This window comes from Lonchura striata, chromosome 3, assembly GCF_050655825.1.
Source record: "Lonchura striata isolate lonStrDom1 chromosome 3, ASM5065582v1, whole genome shotgun sequence".
Classification (NCBI taxonomy): domain Eukaryota; kingdom Metazoa; phylum Chordata; class Aves; order Passeriformes; family Estrildidae; genus Lonchura; species Lonchura striata.
The window spans coordinates 87,143,087-87,162,392 of NC_140705.1; the positions used below are offsets into that span (position 1 = coordinate 87,143,087).

General features: G+C 47.3%; 1 protein-coding gene across 2 annotated transcripts; it reads left to right on the forward strand.

Moving 5' to 3' along the window:
* The first annotated feature begins 10,966 nt into the window (after nucleotides 1–10,966).
* On the forward strand, nucleotides 10,967–19,237 carry LOC110474320 (GDNF-inducible zinc finger protein 1). Of its 2 annotated transcripts, none has more exons than XM_021537641.4 (8): nucleotides 10,967–11,247; nucleotides 11,509–11,629; nucleotides 13,234–14,145; nucleotides 14,727–15,581; nucleotides 16,449–16,543; nucleotides 17,075–17,242; nucleotides 17,801–17,958; nucleotides 18,691–19,237. In XM_021537641.4, exons 1-8 carry the CDS (start codon nucleotides 11,097–11,099, stop codon nucleotides 18,817–18,819), a joined length of 2,589 nt encoding a protein of 862 aa, XP_021393316.4. In that variant the 5' UTR covers nucleotides 10,967–11,096; the 3' UTR covers nucleotides 18,820–19,237. The 2 variants fall into 2 exon arrangements, with proteins under 2 accessions (XP_021393316.4, XP_085431836.1); XM_085575710.1 differs by having other exon boundaries at nucleotides 11,136–11,247; nucleotides 11,509–11,696.
* Nucleotides 19,238–19,306: the final 69 nt, after the last annotated feature.

The window sequence follows — 19,306 nt, forward strand, 5'->3', positions numbered from 1 at the left end:
CTACAAGGTGCTTTCCTAAATCCCAAGCTGGGATCTCTGTTCCATATCCAAAGCTGAGCCTCAGAGCCCACTGTGATGTGTGAGCTTGGAATTCCCATGGCAGAATCCCTGTGGCAGGATCAGAAGTATCCCACCTCCTTCTGGGAGTTGCTGGAATGACAGAATTCCCAAAGAATTCCCATTTTACCCTGTTCAAACCCAGGCAGGTTTGACCTCAGTTCCCACAGTTTGTGTGGAACAGAGGGATTGAAAATCCATTGCAAACAGGAGACAAGAAAAGCCCTCTGCTATTCCCAGCTGTTGGTGCACCAATTCCATGGTTTGGATTGGGAAAAACACCAAAATTCCATTTTTTCATGGAAAAGATTCCCAGTCCTGAGCAAAGCCTGGTGGGATTTCCAGAGCAATTCCAAGCTGCTTTTCCTTTTCCTTGTTGCTCCAAGTTTTCTTCCCTTTGGTTTTGTCCAGTTTAACTCTTTTCCCTCTTCCCCCTCCTATTTATCCAAGGAAATGGGGCTGCTTGGGAATTCAATGGGAGGAAGGCAGCAGCTGCTGGCTCTGCATCCGGGGGCTGTTGAGGGGATCCGGAGCATTTTACTGGGATTGAGGAACAATCTCCTACCAAGTCCACTGGAGAACTGATGGAGGGCTTGGAAAAATGGGATCCCAAACGCTGGAGCCAGGGCAAACCAACTGTTAGGGAATTAGGAAGTTTTAGAAAGGGAGAAAACAAAACAAGCTCTACAATTCCTGGGAAAAGTCAAGCAAGGTTTTAATTCCTTGCTTGGGCTCTGGGAAGAAGCAAATCCTGCTCTTTTTGCAGCATTGCCAGGATCTCAGGTTTTCCTAGAATGGGATGGCCTTTGCTCCGTGCTTGTGATTTATGTGGGAATCAATCCCTGCTCCTGACCCCAGGATATTTAGAGTCACCAAGCTGAGAGTGAGCTGGGAAGTTGGGAAGTGGCTGGGATTCAATCCCAAATGTGTTCCAAATCCCTCTGGTGTTGGGATGGGGCTTAGTGGCCCAGAGAAATGTCCCCAGAACTTCCCAGAATCTCAGAATCCCAGAATCCCAGACTGGATTCTGGCCAGAGTCACCACCACTGGGGGCAGGACCTGCAGCTCCCTTTGGATTCACTCCATTATAACAGAGGCTCGATTAACAGAATTTAGGGATCAAATTCCTGCCATAAACTGGGTTCTAAACCCCATCCCAAGGTTTTCTTGGAGCTTTTTTGGGAAGCCATGGTGTCACTCCATGGTCAAGGTAAGAGCTCTCAGCCCACAGCGGATCAGGGCACGGATCCTGGCAGGATTTCTCCGGAAAACTCTGCACTCCCAGTACAATGCCCAATTTCCTGCTGGGAGGGTCCCAGCAAGGCAGGAAAACATCAGCACTTTTCCAAAGGCTCCAAGCTCAGCTTCCCTGTCTGCCTTCATAGCAGGGAGGATCAATCTTATGAGTTTTGCTGGAATTGCACCGCTGTCAATCCTCACCTTGGATCCAGCCCATGGATCCACCAGAGCTTCTCATAACCTTGGGGATGAGAGCTCCGTAAATAAAACTTGGGATTGTTAGGAATGTGGGCAATAAAGATAAGGGCTGGGAAGTCTGGGCAGAGTTTTCTGGCTGAAGAACGTGTCCCAAGGCTGCTCTTTTCCCTCCTTATCGCAGTTCCATAGGAGGCGGGTGGTACTGCCAAGGGATATGCCAGAGCTGGGACTACTTAAACTAGAATTTCCCTGCCTCAGCAAGGAAAAAAAGGGAATACAAAGTGAAATAACCCTGGGCTGCTGGGCAGGGAGTTACAGCTGGAGGAAAAATCTTCCCTTGATTCCACACCCAGTCCCAAGGGTTTTTTTTCACCCTGAAAACATGGAAGAAAATGCTTCCTTAGAGGTTTAAAACGAATTTCCCCTCTTTTCTGCCACTATTTATTTCTGTAGAATCCTCCTCCATGCCATGGCTGTGAGCATATAGTGCTGGATTTGCCTATAGAAAAGGAATGGATGGACCAGAGGGAATACTGGGGCTTTGGTGCAGTGCTGGGAAAATGGAAACAGCCACAAAAAAACATTCTCCAGCTCCTGAGAAGGGATTTCATTGGTTAATTATGGCCACATTCTCATGTTGGAAAGGAATCAGGGATCGTGTTCCTGGTGCTCCCTGCCCTGCTGTAATTCCAAGGGTTTCACCTTTCCTGGGAGCCAGCCCAGCTTGCCGGGTTATCTGTGGCTTTTTCCGGACCTCCCTGTGGAATTTGGTGAAGGCCAGGGTGGAAATGGGAAGAGACCTGCGGATAAGCATCTGGATCCTGCCATTGTTATCCTGAAAGGAGCGGCAGGAGAAAGGTGGGGAGGAACCAGGGATGCTCCCAACAGAGCTGATATTTCCAGAGGGATAAAATCCTTGGATTCTTGTCCCTCCTGGCCACCTGCAGGTCTGATCCCAGCTGGAGGCAGATTTTCACTGACCTCACTGGGCAAACATTCCCTTGTCCCTGGTTTTGCAGGGAATGAGACACTGGATGTGCAAAATTGAAGGAAAAATCCATAGCAAAAACCCAGGAGCCTATTCCTAAAGGCTGAACTCATTCCCAAATCCTCCTGGGATTTTTTGAGGGATCCAACTGAAATCCAAGCTGGATACCTTCAGCTCTGGAGTGTCCAATTCCTCTTTTTCCCAAGGAATGTGCTGTGCCAAGGCCATGCTTCCCATTAATTAATCCTGCTGGAGCTGATTAATTTCCTGATTGAACACCCCAGGTGTGGTGTGATTTACCCAAAATTCCCTGGAAAAGCTGGAAAAGCCTTATCAGGCAGCTATTGGGATACCCCGACAGGGCAGCCAGAGCTGGATAGAGCCAATTTTATCCCTAGGGAAGTGGGAACCAGGAACTGGAAGTGGGGCAACTTGGAAAATAACAGGATTGTCATTCTCATCCTGCAGAGAAACAGAGGGAAAAGAGATGGGATGTATTTGATTCCAATTAAATGGGATTGGTTGGTTCATTGCCAGCATTGCCACAGCATCCATGGCTCCTATTCCCACTGTGTTACCCTGGATATGGGAATTCCCAGCAGATAACCAGAATTGTTCCCTTTGAACTATGCCTTGGCAGAATTGGAACCAGGCACCATCTCCAGGATTTTTAACAGGAAGAGATGGAAAAGTGGCATCCCCTGACTCAGCCAATGATTTTAGGAATGTGCAGTTCTGGCACCGCCTTTCCTTGGATCTTTTCACTGCCTGATTTCCCAATCTTTATTTCCAAATCCATAGCATTCCAGACTGATCTCCTATGGAATCCAGACTATAAATTTCCCTGTCAGTTCTGGCTCTGAGTGGGAATGCTGATGTTGAAACACTCCCACTTGGATTTCAAAAGCCATTCCCTAAAGGTGGAGAATCCACCCTATCCCGGGGTGATCCAATCAGGATCAAACAGCCACAGCTCCAGGGATGAGGAGTGAGTAGTTTCTTTTGGCGGGATCCATTTCTCCCCCTGGAATTGCTCTCCAGGTATTCCATCTGTTTCCTGGGAATAGCAGCTACTTGTTCTTTCTTCCCAGTTCCATGGATTTTAGGGATTGTACTTCCCGCTTCATTCTCTCCTCCTCTGGAGGTGCCAAATTGGGAAGCCCAAACCCCCTGTGGGAAAAGCCCGGAATGTACCCAGAGCTGCTGGAAAAATCCCAAGTTGTGGTCCCAGCTCTGTTGCCATGGTAAGGAGCTCTTGGATTCTATGAGCACAGTGGGGTGGGGTCATTCCTGGTTTTCTGCTTGCTCCAATCGGGATCCTAGAAAGAGCAGGACTCCTTACCATGATCTCCACATCCTCGTCCTGCTTTTCCAAAGGGAACTGTTCCAGCTTCGGCTTCTGGACACAGTGGGATCTGGCAGTCATTCTCTGGCTTGGAATGCCCTGGGATGGCTTGAGCAGTATCTTGGGAAAAGGGGATTGGAGGGAATAATGTCTTTCCATCAGAGCAAACTCTGGCTCCTGCCAACATTTCACTGGGAACAGCTTGAAAGGATTGGAAAAACCCCAGGGAACACAGATCCACAGAAGAGATTTGCCTCCTCAGTCACAGTGTGCCTGATCCAGCGTCATTCCCGCCTGGATGTGAATTTGGGATTACTCAGGGGTGAGATGATGAATCCATGATTGTCCCAGAGGCAAAACCCTGCGTGTCAGCGCAAGAATTCCCAAGCAGTGCAAACCAGTTGGGATGAACTTCAGTTTTTCAAAGTCTGTACAAGGAGGGGTTATCCTGGATCAGGTGGACCTGCTGGGTTCAGAATGAGCAGGCCCTGTAGAAGGAGCAAGGTGTGGAAATCCTCTTGGAATTCTCTTCCCAGCAAAATAACCAAAGTGCCTTTTCTGCCTTTATTGGGAATGTTAAGAAGAAGGGAAAGGTGGCAAGGCACCCTCCTGTGCTCCATTCCTAACTGCTCCATGCCAGGGGCAGCTCCTGCACCTTGTCCTTGGAATTCTGGAATTCTGAGCTTCTACTTCCTTCCCATGCACTCCCATTTTCCAGAGGAACAAAATTCCCACCTGATCCTTGTGGCTCAGCTTGCAGTGACCTTGTCCCAGCTCTGGAAAAAGGCGGGAAAGCTCAGATGCTGGCATTGCAGATGGGAATTCTGGGCCTATAAATGGCTCCCTGCTCCTATCCCAGCTCCAGGTGCGTGTCCTGAATCCCCAGATTTTGCTCCAGAGAGGGAAGGGTTTGTGGAGTCACATGGATCTACTTCTGAACTTTTCCACAGCCTGTTCTCTTGGGAAGTTGGAAATGTGCATCCACAGCATCTCCTGGATGAGCATGGATCTTTGGAACCAGATCCATGAACCTAAAAATGCTGATTAAGGAATTTTGGATCGCTTTTCCCTTCCTTTTGGCTTCCTTCCCTTGTCTCTCTCACATTTTTCCCTGACACATTCAGGCTCCAACTTGTTTTCCTATTTTTATTTTTTCTAAGGATGGGGTTCCATGTTCTCACATGCCTGGGAGTAGGTAGACATTAAAAACACAGATCCATTATATTTTGGGATGTTCTTCCAGCTTCCAATGGAAGCCTGGGCTTGGCAACCCCACTGCAACCATCCCGGTGGTTCCCAACCGATTTTTGGGATAACCTGGAGCCAACTCTCCAGCTGCTGGAAAACCTCCTGACTCCATGGATCCCTCTGAGCCATAAAAACGGATCCATAAAATCACTGGCCTTTGGAATGCTGGTGGGTACCCAGTATCTGCTGTTGTGATTCCTGTATGGAAAACTAAAGGAATTTTAAATGGAATTAGGTGCCACATTATGTCCAGCCCCCAGTTTTGTTTTGTTTTGTTTTGTTTTTGTTATAATTCTCTATGGAATGTGTTTTCCCTGATGAGAAGGTCCCAGAGGTTGGATCCATCCCTTTCGGTGCTGGAGTTTGCCTTGCCTGTGATATCCCAGAAAATTCCTTTGCACTTGGAGCCTTCTCCATGCTTGCAGCAACATTTTTCTATTTCTCTGCAATCACGGTTTATAGGGGATAATGAATCCAAATGGGAAAAATTGGAGGGGGACGTTCTGGGGTTTGGAACTCCAGCTTCATCCAAAGGGATACTTTTCCTTTATCCACCTTGGCATTCCTCCATCCCTGGAATTCCTGGCAACCATTAAATATCCTGGAGTAAAAGCAGATGCTTTAACAAAGAGTTCGTGGCCCAACCCAAAGTCAGTCTCACTGCTTTTCCAAAGGGTATCTGGCCATTCCCAACCCCACTGCTGCCTCGGAATATGAATTTTTAAAACCCAGTTGGGAAAATATTCCTTTTAAAGATGAGTGGTTGGTCTGGGAACACTTCTGGAAATGGATTTTTGTATATTTGAAGGTGGACATGGTTCCAAAAGCATTCCTGAGATTAACTGGGATAATTATTTGGATCGTTATTAGGGATAAACACAAAGCTGGAAAATTAGCAGTGGGGAAACTCAGCAAATCCTTCTCCTTCTCCTCCTCCAGAAATCCCTAATCTGCACTTCCCGAAGGCTGGCATGACCCTGAGCTCCACGTGGGCATTCAAGCCTCATTCTGCAGTTTTAAGCTTAATGACCATGCTGGGAGCGAATGGCGATGGATCAAAAGGGATTAATTAGGATTTTAATGATCTTGGACATTTGGCTTGGGATGAGTTCCTGGTGTTCCATCAGCTTTGCGGGATGAATCTTGGCATAGATCTTCTCCAAGCAGGAGAAGCTGAAAGGAGAAAAGATGGAATAAGATGAAGGCAGATGGAAAATTCTTAATGGAATGAGGTGTTAGCATTGGAATTGCTCAGGGAAGTTTGGAGTTTCTATCCCTGGAGCAGTTCTGGAATGGGATAAAAGCAGATGGATGGAATGGGTTGTCAGGCTTGGGAATTGTCCAGGAAGGTTTGGAGGCTCACTCCTGGAAGTGTCCTTGAATTAGAGATTAAGGAGATGGGAATTTCTTTATGGAATTGGATGTTAGCATTGGAATTGCCCAGGGACATTAGAGATTCCCATCCCTGGAACAGGCCTGGATTAAATAAGAGATGAAGGCAGATGGGAATTTCTTCACGGAATGGGTTGTTAAGGATTGTAACAACACAGAAAGGTTTGGAATTCCCACCCCTGGAGGAGTCCAAGGAATACATGGACATGCCACTCCTGGGCTGGGTGACAGGTTGGACTCAGCAAATCCAGAGGTCTTGTCCAACCTCAAGTAATTCCATGGGATTCTGTGGACTGAAGGCAATCACCGTAGCTGCAGCTGGGGCTGAGCTTCCCCAGCGAGGCCTGGGATGACTCATCCTGAAATTCCCCAAAATATTTTGCCAGGTGTTTGTTTCTCCAGGCAGCTGCTCCTTCCATGTTTAGTCATTCCTATGCCAAGATTCCACACCCAAACTAGGACTAAAAAAGGGCATTTTCTCATCCCTGCAGGAGCACCTGGAGGAAGGAATACTCTCCCTGAAAACACTCAGGTTCAGGACGCAGATATAAACTGAAATTCTTGTTTTTTCCCCAAATAATTTGGATTCACAAACCACAGTGAGTGCTCAGCACTAAGGAAAAACAAACACTGAGGGAAAAATATTATTGCTGGGAAGACATACATTTGCATTAAAAAATATTGGGATAATTCTGGTAAAAGTCAAGAGGCATAGAGGCATCTGTAGGAGGATGAGAAGTTGGGATCTTGTGAGGGAATGCTGCTTTCTGGGGAACAAGGGAAAAACACAGACAGCTGTTGGAAAAATATCACTTAATCTGATGTATTTAGATTTATTTTACTTATAATTTTCCCTGGTGAACAGCTGGGATCAGCTGGAATTTGTCCGGAATGATCTCCATGAAATCTTTTAATCGAAGTCTTGAAACAACAGGAGTGTAAATCTGGCAGGAGTTCCCTCTTTCCTTGCCATTAAGAATAACTTTGGGGGTTGTTTTGCTGGATTTGTTCTGGCTTGCAGCAAGGCGCTAATCTGAATTTACTCCCTGGGATCCTCTGCATTCTGTACAGCTTTATTGCGTATTTTGAGTTAGAAGGAACCCTGTGGAGAAGAGAGGGGGAAAAAAAGAGATTTTTTTCCCCCCCATCTCCTTTTGCTAATGGAATATTTCTTTTATACTGAACTGTAATTAAACAGGAGGCTGCTCCTTTCCAACCGGGAAAAGCATTAACATCCTGTCCATTAGCTGGAGACTAAACATTATCCACCTGTTTTCCAGATCCCAGACGAATAAATGGTATCTTTAGGATATTCCATAACCCCCCGACTCAACTATTTCAAAGTTCAATTATTTCAAAATCAATTAAGACATTTTCAGTTTGGGCTTGACTGGGAGTGTTAAGGAGATAAAAATACGTGGATCAGGCCAAGAATATCCATGGAATGTGGTGGAAAATCCTTTACTTCCAGAGGCAACTTCTGGGTTTGATGCACATGGTTTAGCAGGGGTTAAAATATTTGGGAGAAGGAGGAAAAGAAGTTTTCAAAGTGCCAAGAGCTTAAAAACGTGTGATAAACAAGTAAATGAGCTGTACTGAGGATTTATTTTGTGTCAGAAGGAAAGCATCATAGATATACTCCCAGAATTTGGATTTCCATCACCCTAACATGTCACTTGTCAGGACTGTGGATTGCAGGGAATTAATTCCAAAGCAGTCCCACTCCCTCTTCCCCTGAAGCTGTGGGAATACATACTATCACAATCACTGCTACACAGGAATGAGCTCCCGAAAAAAAATGAGAGGGAACATTTGGAATTCACAGTCCAGAGCCAAAAACCTGTGTTCCTTTGTGCCCAGGATTCTGCTGAGCTAGCTCCAAGCTCATTCTGGAGAAACCCTCCCCAGCTGGGGTCTTGACCTTGTTGGGAGCCCTTCCAGTGACTCCTGGATGTGTCCCCACATCAGGGACATGAAGTTGGCATCCAAAGTGTTGGCTCCACAACCCCAGGGAACACAGAGGGGTGAAAAGGGCTTTTAGTTGGTTTGTTATTTATTTTTATTTAATTATGTTTTATTTAATTTATTTATCACCTTGATCCGTTAAAAGTCGTTGGTTTTCCAGAGCTCCAAGTGTTCAACCTGGAGAGGAGAAGCTTTGGGGTGACACAAATGTGGCATTCCAGGACCTGAATGAGCTACAAGAAACATGGAGAGAGAGTATTTCCATGGGCCTGGAATGATGGGACAAGCGGAAATGGTTTCCCACTGCCAGACTGCAGGGATAGATGGGATGTTGGCAAGAAATCCTTCTCTGTGAGGGTGGGGAGGCCCTGGCACAGGTTTCCCAGAGAAGCTGTGGATGCTCCATCCCTGGAAACGTCCAAGGCCAGGTTGGAACACCCTGGGATAGTGGTAAGTGTCCCATGGCAGGGGGTTGGACTGGATAATCTTTAAGGTCCCCTCCAACACAAATCTTGGAATTTGGTGGTTGGACTTGGTGATCTTAAAGGTCTTCTCCTATTCCTCCTTGGTTCAGGTTTTTCCCACCAGAACCTTGGTGGGAATTAAACTCTGATGGTTTTTAGGATTTTAAAATCTTCTTTTTCAGACAAAACACACACAGACTTCCCTCAATTCCTGTGTTTTTCAAGTGACACCAGGATCTTGGAAGCGTTCTGCTAGGATATACAGAGCTCTGGCTCCTTGAGACTGAACATGAGAGGGAGAATCCATGGGATGTTTGATTTGTAGCACAATCCCATGCCAAAATTTCTTATGGAGAGCAGAACAATAGGCTAAGCAGTGCTCAGTGCTGACACAGGTAGCAAGGACTGCTCGCTGCTCTCCATCAGGATTTTCTCTCTGGAATTTTCATTTTTAGCCCATGCTGAAAGATCTGTCTCTGTTTCACGGATGATCTGGAGGCTTGCTTGGCTCCTGAGAAAAGGCTTTTGGAAGCTCTCTTTGCAGTGCCATGGTTGATATCCATGGTCAGATTCCTCTGGATTAAAGGGATGAGCAGGGCTACAGTCCGGGCAGCTCTTTCCAAAGCCTGCAGCATCCTCTGGTGGAGCTGTAAGGAAGGCATATCGATCCAGGGAAAACACACGAGGATGTTTCATTGGAGAGTTCCAAAATGTCCGCCCAGCTTTGCTGGGAAGAGCCAAAATTGCCAAAACCCCGGTGCCACTTCCTGCTGTGCTCCAGGGGGAAGGAACCTGGGATTTGGGGACACTTCCATCCTTTGCTTTGATGGAGATGTCCTGGCTGACCTTGAGCCACAAACTCAAGGAGTAGGATGGATCAAGAGCAGAACCTGACTGGTAGAGCCAACCCCATTTTCCCCTTTTCCCGGTTTTCATCACCACAATCAAAGCCCAAGCCATCTCTCCACTCCCAGCCAAGGGAAGTGCTCAAATAAATTCTGACTTCCCAGGCTTCAAGTCTTCCCTGGATTTTGTTGTTTTGACTTAACAGGTTGTTTTATTTCCCCATCCTGGCACCTGGAATTCTTCACCCACCAAAGACATCCAAGATTGGCATCTCCCACAGCTGCCTCCTACACGTTTCATCCCTCCTGTTGAAATTCCAAAATTAGGGATTGGGAAAGAGCAGCTATGATGCTCTTCCTTGTCTCTCCCCACATGAGAGACATGGAGAATTCCACGGGTTCTAGAGAATCCCTGAAATGCATCCAAGTGCCCGGAAGATTTGAAGAATCAAGTGAATCTCCTGAGAAACAAAACGGGTGGCAAAGAGCAGAGCAAAATCCAGCCTTGGGAAAATCCCTCCTGGGATGGACACACGGATACAGCCCAGCATATCCAGAAATTCCCTCCATCCTTGTGGAATTCAGACTAAATTGGCTGGGAGCTTCCCAACTCCTCTGGGTGAGAGCTGCCGAGCACACTGTTTTTTCCGGTAAAGGAAAAGCAAACACCATTCCCTCATGTGAAGATACAGGAATATTATCCTGACATTTTCAACATGGATCACTCATATTGCTGCTCGTTCTTCCCACTTCAAAAGCTGTGTCTGGACAATAGAAACATCCCCTGACTACAAACAAAATAATCAGGATTGAAAACGTGGGTAGCACAGATGTCTGCCTTTCCTGATTTATTTTTTATGAAGGAATTTACTTTACATTTCCTCAGGGAATTACAGTCACCCAGCATTTTTATAAGCTGTTAAAATGTGAAGATTTTAAAACCTTAAGTGGGGGAAAAAATGCTACAAAAGAGGAATTTATCTTGGAAAAAAAGATTGGAAGTGCTTTGTAGCCCACTTTGATATTATTTTATGTGATAAAAGACAGGAATAGGGGATCACTAGTGGGAAGAAACAGGGAGACCCCATGTTTCTCCTAATGCCAGATTTACCCCACTAAAGTTCAGCGCTTTATACTGGTTTATATAAACCCCTCTCTTAACTCTGGCACTGATCTCCCAGTATCCACGGTGGCTATCCCAGTATCCTCACAGATATGCCGGTATCCTCCTGGATATCCCAGTATCCACACTGGGAGAGGCTGAGGAGCTGCCACAGCAAACTGGGGACACGCATCATTTAACCTCATAAAACGTGGCTTTTTGAAAGCGTGAAAGAAAACAAACTGTTTCCGAAATGAGTCGTTTGGGGAGTGTTGCTGTTGTTGTTGTTGTTTTCGGGGGTGTTTTGCGGGTTGGGGTCCAAAGGGATTTTCCCCCGGTCTGCGGGAACGCCCTGCCCGCACTCAAAATGGCGGCGGCGCTCTGGGGCGGCAGGCGGCGGCGAGGTGAGGGCGGGCCGGGGCTGGGAAAAACCCTCGGGATGGAGCCCCGGAGCGCCGGGAATCACCCCCGGGAGCGGCGGGAGCGATCTCGGCTGCTCCTGCTGGGCGGAAGGGGATTCCCGGTGCTCCTGCCGGGCGGGAGATGATTCCCGGCGGCTGCCGCCTCCGGCAGCGCACAGGTGACCCCTCACGTCCCGGAGCGCCGAGCCTCCCGCTTATGCCAAGCGCTGGGATAAACATTGCCTATCTCTGCTTCCCTCGCAGCTCTTCCCGGATATCTGCGCACGGATACAAATCTTGTGGCTGCATTCAAAATCCAGAAGATGATCCCGGCTGTGCCAGTGGCACGAGGAGCAACACGGCGCGGCAGCATTCCCGGAGGATGGTGAGCGTCGGTGCCGGGCCAGCCTTGTGTTCCTCGGGGGAGGAGCCTTTCCAGGGGTATCCCGAAGGTAACGTGGTTAGGGAGAAATCCAAGTGCTCTGTGTTTCAAAAAAAAAAAAAAACCAAACTTTAGGGCTTTTAGAGAAATTTGGTCAGCAGTTTGCTGGAGGGAGAAAGGAAATTCTCTGGAGCATAAACGGAGATTTTTTTTTTTTTTTTTTTTTTTTTTTTTTTTTTTTTTTTTTTTTATTTCCCCTGGAGCATAAATGGGGATTTTCCTGGAAAATAAATGGAGATTGGAGGGGTAAATGGAGATTGATCCTGAACGATAAATAGGGATGCTTTGGAGCATAAATGGAGATTTTCAGGTGGATAAAACAGAAATTTTCCAACAGGTAAATGGAGATTATAAAATAACACAACTATTAATATTTTTTCGGAGATTCAGGCCACTGTTGGGCTTTATTTTTTAAAGGAATTGTACCAATTCCAGTTGCACTGATTCCAGTTTCCCTTCAGGAACCCTGTAATTGAATTGAAATACAGTTTGAGTTTTGCATCAGTTCTGATGCAATTAAATTGTCTTTGCAAGTAATCTCATGGATTAATTATGCTTTCTGCAAATCTTGCGCTTGTGTGCACATTTTTAAACTATTTTTTCCCAAACTGCCAAGGAAAAAAACTGGAAAGAAGTTACAAACAAACACATAAAATGAGGAGGGAATGGGGTTTTTGTTTAAATCATTGGAGTGAGTGTTCTGGAGACGTAAGTATTCAGCAGCACTTTGGAAAACTAAAGATCAGTTTCCAAATGGGAACAAAAACTACAAATCTCAGGGTTTTTTTCTGAAGGAAAGAATGGTGGGAATTGGTGGATTTGTGGAAAGATGCTTCAGTTGCTGGGGGGCTTTAATTCAGAAGAAGCTGAACTTGGAGATGATCTTGGAATTTATCTCTTCCATTGGGCTCCGTGTCAGATCCTGGTGTTAGAGGAGCTCCAGTGGGAACACAGATCAGGATCTTATCACAGATGGGAATCTTGCAAAGGAGCAGCAGGAAATTAGCACGTGCTGCTCTCATTGATTTCTCTAAGCACTGCACAGAAATCAGGATTTCCTGCTGGAAAATACGGAGGCAGCAGATGGGCTGGAAGCTCCTGTGGATTTTGGAGCTGAACCTTGGGATCTGCACTGTTTCCAGTGTGGTGGGGTTGTGTCTCCACATGGGAATAGTTGGCAGGTGTTGGGTTGAGAGCATTGCAGAGATCCCTGCTGGCTGTTGGAATTACCCAGTAGGAATCTGGATGTGAGCAATCCTTTTCCAATAGAATTTAGGAAACACTCTTTTGCCTATATTCCCTCAATTTCCTGCTCCTGGGAGATGGTTTAGTTCAGGTGGTGGTGACCCATCAAAGGTTGAAGGTCTTTTCCAATATCAGTGGTTCTGCAATTAGGGTTGTGTCCCCACATCAGGGACATGAAGCTGGTGAACAAGGTGAAGGGTGAACAAGGAATTATGGCATGGAATTCCACTGAGCTTTCCCTGCCATACTTGAATGGAAAGACAAGAAAAAATATTCCAACGTTTTTCTGTTTCTTCTGGCAGGATGGAGAAGAAGAAAATCCTGATGAAGTCCAAGGTTGCTGCTCCCAACCTCCTGAGGGCTCTGTATTCCCTCTACCAGCTTGGGCACCTTTGTGACGTGACAGTCCTCACCCAACACCTGGGAATTCAGGAGGAAATCCTGGCTCATAAAGCCGTCCTGGCAGCTTCCAGCAACTACTTCAAGGGGCTCTTCCTGCACCAGGAGATACTGGACACCCAGAAGTGCACGGTGACTCTGCAGGACATCTACACCGAGGAGTTCACCTCCTTCCTGGAGTTTGTGTACACAGCAGAAGTGGAGATAGAGGCGGGAAAACTCCAGAGGATGAAGGAAATAGCGGAAAGGCTGGAATGCAAGGATTTGCTTGATATCTGTGAGGAAGTGAAAGCAGAAGGCAGGAAGGGCTTGGATTTGAGCCTCCACATGAAAGGGCAGAGGGGTGAAAAGAGGGGATCACAGTGGCCTTGTATCCAGCAAGAGGAAAACCCCAGGAACTCTTCCCAGGTCATGGCAATTCCCATGCAGAGAAAACTTTGGGATAGGCAGAAACATAAGGAGCTTCTGCCGGGCTATGAGCTCATTGGTGGCCAAGCAGGAGGCCTGGAGCAGGAGGCCACAGCTTTTCCAGCCCCAAAATCCAGGCCAGCAAAGCTGCCCAAATGCAACAAGACACATTCCCCAACCAGACTGTGTGTGGATATCACCAGCCTGGAAAACAAGGATGGTCATTCTCTCTGCAGGGAGAAGGAGCAGAAGCAGGAATCCCAGGTGTGTCCCTACTGTGACAAGGCCATCAGCTCCAAGTGCAGCCTGGCCGCGCACATCCGGACACACACGGGGGATGGGTGCTATAGGTGCCAGCACTGCCCCGCCAGCTTCACCCACAGGGCTGCCTACACCTCCCATCTCAGGTATGGCATTTCTGGGAATGCACTTCCTTGGGATTCTGTGATAAATCATTCCTGGAGTTCTCCCTGTCTCAGTTCCAGAATTCCTTGGATCTGACTCGAAGCATGCTAAAATAGGGATTTTTCATTTGACCTTGCAGTGACGATGACTGGATTGAGGTCTCCTAGATGGGCAATTTAGGGAATTTCCCACTGGATTAAGGGGGACTTGTGCAACCAGATTTCTTTGGAATCCTGAGATTTGGGGTTTTAAATAGGAATTTTGTGTCTCTATCTAGGCATTTAATCTCTATTTCCTTTAGTTTAAATCCATGATTTCATGGCCTGGGAGGAAAAGTCCATCCTACATTCCTAGTCAGGTGAAAAATACAGATCTTAATGAACTGAGGCATTTTAATTTTCTTTAATTATCTGGTCCAACTCTTCCCAAAATCTCCCTATTTTCAGGCTTTCCAAACATGCTGGGAATTTCTTAAATGTGCAAGGAACAATTCAAGGGAAAGGACTCTTCCCCCAAGGCCTGAATTGGAACAATTAATAAGTTTCAATTAAACTTAATGGAAGTTGTCCTCCGTTTTTAACAGGAAAATCCATGAGTCTGGGGAAGAGAGGAAACTCCTGCCTGTTTATTGGATGGTGGTTCCACCCACACATGGCCTAAACCCCACATGCCGTGACAAAGATCCCAACGGAGAGACTTGGGATGGGACACCAGAAACCTCAGAGTGTGAGGAAGATGCCAGGAATTCATCCATTGCTGAAGCAGAAAGGAGCAAGGAGCAAGAGGAATCCCAGGAAGCTAAAAGAGCAAATGAAGATGGAGGTGGAATGAGTGTGAAGGGCGAGGAGCAGGGAGACTATGACACAGGATACTCGGAAGTTGAAGGAAGCAGGGACAACGAGGTATGTTCTGAGGAGGAGGAGGATGAAGCCTCAACAGAGAAGGACAGCCAAGAACCTGAACCAGGGTTTAAACTAAAGAAGGCCAGTGAAAGTGTGGCCAACAAGAAATCCATCTACGTGATCCATTGCGACAAGTGCCAGGAGCAGTTTGTTTCCCGGAAAAAATATGTGGATCACTGCCGGGATGTGCACCGGAGCCTGCCTGGCAACGTGTACCGCTGTGAGGTGTGCAGCAAGGCCTTCGCCAGCTATACCAGCTGGAAGGAGCACCGTGCCTATGTGCACAATGAGGAGAGGAGGTTCTCCTGCAGCCTCTGCCAGGCCACCTTCAAGAGGAAGCGGGATGTGAGGACTCACTCCATGCGAAAGCATGAGGGCAGGGCCAAGCGGCCGCTGTGCTCCGTGTGCGGCAAGATCCTGAGCTCCCACACGGCGCTGGTGTTCCACATGCGGACGCACACTGGCGAGAAGCCCTACGAGTGTGGCGTGTGTCACTCCAGGTTTGCTCAGCCTTCCCAGCTCAAGATCCATACCAGGTCAGATTCCAGCCATGCCCATTCCTTGCCCCTTAGAGCAGGAACATCAGGATATTTGGATCAGTGGGATCTGTGATTAATTCCCTTATGCAAAGGCTTTGGCCCCATGTTGCATTTCCCATGGTCAGGATTACGACATGGATACCCTGTCCAAACTTGCAAGGAATATCTGTCATTTCGGACAGGCTCTAAAATCCCACTATGATCCTCAGTGATGAAGAGTGAGTCAGGGTTCCTGGAAAATGGATTCTGAGCTGTGCTCGCTCTTGGAGCAAGGAATTCCCATGGGATTTCATCCTCATGTGCAACTCCAAATCCACACTACTCGGCTGGAGGTTCACATGATGAGTTATTCCCTGGTGATGTCTGTGTAGATGTGCCCTCTCCCAGGAGAGAGTGAATCATCCCATGGAATTTCCCATCTTTCTCCAGAGAAGATTGATGATAATCCTTAGTTCTGACAGCTCAAAATCAGGAATTATTTTGGACAGCATCTTCTTTAGGTTGCAATAGGTTAAGACCAAACATTAGGCTCAGATTTTTCTGATTCTGTCTGATTTTCTGTCATTTTCCCTTCTTTCTCCTTTCCCATGCTCTGAGCTGTCTGGGAGAAAAAGGTGGATTTTTTAGGGCCTGAAAGTGAGGAAAAGGTAAATTTTAAATGGGAATTTTGAATTTTAAAAGGTCAATTTTAAATGGGAATTTTACTCCTGGAGTGTAGCACCTGTACCTGTAGACACTCAGTTTTCTGAGGGAGCAGAATTTCCTTTTCCCACTACATTTAAAATCCAAACATGGTTTCAAATCCATTATTTTAGGGATCAAGACCTAGTTAATTACTAATCTTTGATGCTTTCTCTCCATTAGATCCCACACTGGGGAGAAGCCCTACATTTGTGAGGACTGCGGTGCTTCCTTTGCCGACAGAGGAAAACTCACTGGCCACAAAAGGACACACACAGGTGGGAATTAAATATTCCAGGTGGTTTTTCCATCTCTTTCCTGTTTTATTGCTGAGATATGAAATAAAAACCCCTCCTTTTTTTTTTGTAACTCATGAAAGCGTATCCAAGTACCACGAAGGAATTCATAGGGGTAGAAGGACTTTTAGCCTGGAGAAAAGGAGACTCTGGAAGGACTTTGTTGCTTTCCACAATTCCCTGACAGGAGCCAGGGGGAATTTGGGCTCTGTTCCCAAGGAACAAGTGATAGGGTGAGAGGAATGTCCTCAAGTGGTGCCAGGGGAGACTCAGGTTGAATATGAGGAAGAATTCCTTCATGGAGAGGGTTATCAGGCACTGGAATGGGTGGATGCCTGGACGTGCTCAGGGGACAGCTGGATGTGGCACTGGTTGCCGAGGTGGGGATTGGGCAGAGGTTGGACTCGATGACCTTGGAGGTCTTTCCAGCCTGGGTTCTGTGATTTGTAGGCTGACTCTGAAGGACAAAATTCCCCTGTGAGAATTCCCAATGTTCAGTTTCTCTTCCCTCAGGAGAGCGGCTCTTCAGATGTGACGTGTGCGGGAAGGACTTTGCCACCAACGAGTACCTGAAGTGCCACAGGCGCTGTCACCTGGGAGCCAAACCCTACAGGTGTGAAGTTTGTGGGAAAGCCTTCGGTCTCAGAGCCTCCCTGGCCCAGCACAGCAACGTCCATGCAGGTAATTCCAAGGCTGGGAAAAGGAATGGTGGCTTTGTGGTACTTCCCACAGTGGATGTGGACATTCCATCCCATTGCTGAATTAGGGGATCCCAGAATCACTGAGGTTAGGAAAGAGCTCCGAGGTCATAGAGTCCAAGCTATGCCCACTCCCCACTTTGTCAGCAGCCCAGAGTACTGAGTGCCACGTCCAAGCATTCATTGGACAGCTCCAAGGATGGAAATTCCGTTGGGAAGTAGGCGTCATCCTGACCCTGGCTAATGGGAGCATTGTGTGTTATGCTAGAAAACTGAGGCCTGGATTGTGCAGCTGAAGAAATTTGGAGTAATGCATGGCTGTAGCCTTGGCAGGTATTGGGAAATATTTATCATGGGATGGCTGGGATTGGAAGGACCTTAGGGGTCATCTCATTCCACCCCCTGCCATGGACACCTTCCACTCTCCCAGGTTATTCCAAACCCCATCCAGCCTTGGACACTTCCAGGGAAGGGGCTGAAGAGCCAGCTGCTCTCTCCTATGTGATCCTAACCCTGTGTTTGCTGGGATTGTTATTCCCAGAGACCCGTCCCTATTTCTGCGAGCAGTGTGGGAAGGCCTTCACACAGCAGGGAGCTCTGCGGCGGCACCAGCGCATCCACACTGGAGAGAAGCCCTACAAGTGCCGGGCCTGCGAGAGGACCTTCACTGATGTGTCCACCCTGCGCCGACACGTAGCGGTAGGACATCCACAGGATCTTCCCCATTCTCAGTGCCACCTCCCCCAGGCAGCGGGAATTTCCAGCCCTCGGAAGGGGCTGTGCTAGGGACTAGTTTCAGGGCAGCATGGTGAACCACCATCTTAAAATCTCTTCCTGAAATTTGTGGGATTTTGCTCCAATGGCACAGCAGCTCCCACTGCTGGCTACCAGTCCACTCATCTCCCAGCCCTAGGTGAAGAGTCACCATCCCTGGAAGTGACTGGATACAGCACTTCCTAATGATCATCATCTCTGAGATCTTTTCCATTGAAAGATTCCACGAAAACATTTGAGAAAGGACTTGAGATTTTAGATTTTTTTATGGATTAACTGCAGTCTTCGATGCTTTAACCCTTATTCCAGCCTCGTAACACATTCCCGGCATTCCACTGGAAAATGCTGAGCTCTGCTCTTCCCAGAGACCTCCAGGTCCTGGAAGTGACAGCACACACAGAACAGGAGGCTCCCTTCCAGCTCCAAGTCAATATTTTGCCTGTGTGCTGAAATTCCAGCTGATTTTGGAAGAGTTCCATGGCAGCAAAGCCAAAAATTCAGCACAGATTTGGCAAGAGTCTTGTTTGTGTTTGAGTTAAAACTTCATCATGGAGTTATCCCAAAATTGTTTGATTTAGCTCTGGATGAAGTTAAATGTTTGGCAGTTAAAAATCAGATCTAATTGTTTTCCTGTCCCACTTCCTTCTTTTTTCCCAGATCCATGACCGGAATGCTCACTGGAGAAACTTCTTGATTGACCTCACACAAAAAAAAGACAACAATTGGTCCAAAATAGAGACTTTAGCAGAAGTGCATCCAGGAGGAGATCCAATGCCGGAAATTTGATCAGTTGACCACGGGAAACTTTATAAACGAGGAAGTGCTAAAGCAGCAGCAGCTCACATGACACCTGGGCTTGGGGACACCGGGAACACTCACCCCTCCCTTTTGTACTTATAAAGTCACTTTTAGACCCAGAATGGACTGTTGGAGGCAGAATGGTGGGTATTATCCTTTGGAATGCAGGGAATCATTCTCGATGGTCACTGCCTCGGGAGCTGCATTGCAGGAGGTAAAGGTGTAATTCCTCATGAGGGTGTTTATTCCACTGAAATGTTTGCATCTGTCCAGAGGTTTCTTTTTCCCAAAGCTGCGGGAGCATCCCATTCGGAATGGGCAGGGTAGGGTGTGTGTTTATACAAACACGGCGCAGTGCGGCCGCTATCACCCATTCCTCCTTTAATAAAGCTGCCAGTTCCGCCCAGCCCGTCCCTCCTTCATTCGCCCAGGGGAAAACGCCGGGATTTGGGAATGCCAAATCCGGGGGCTAGGC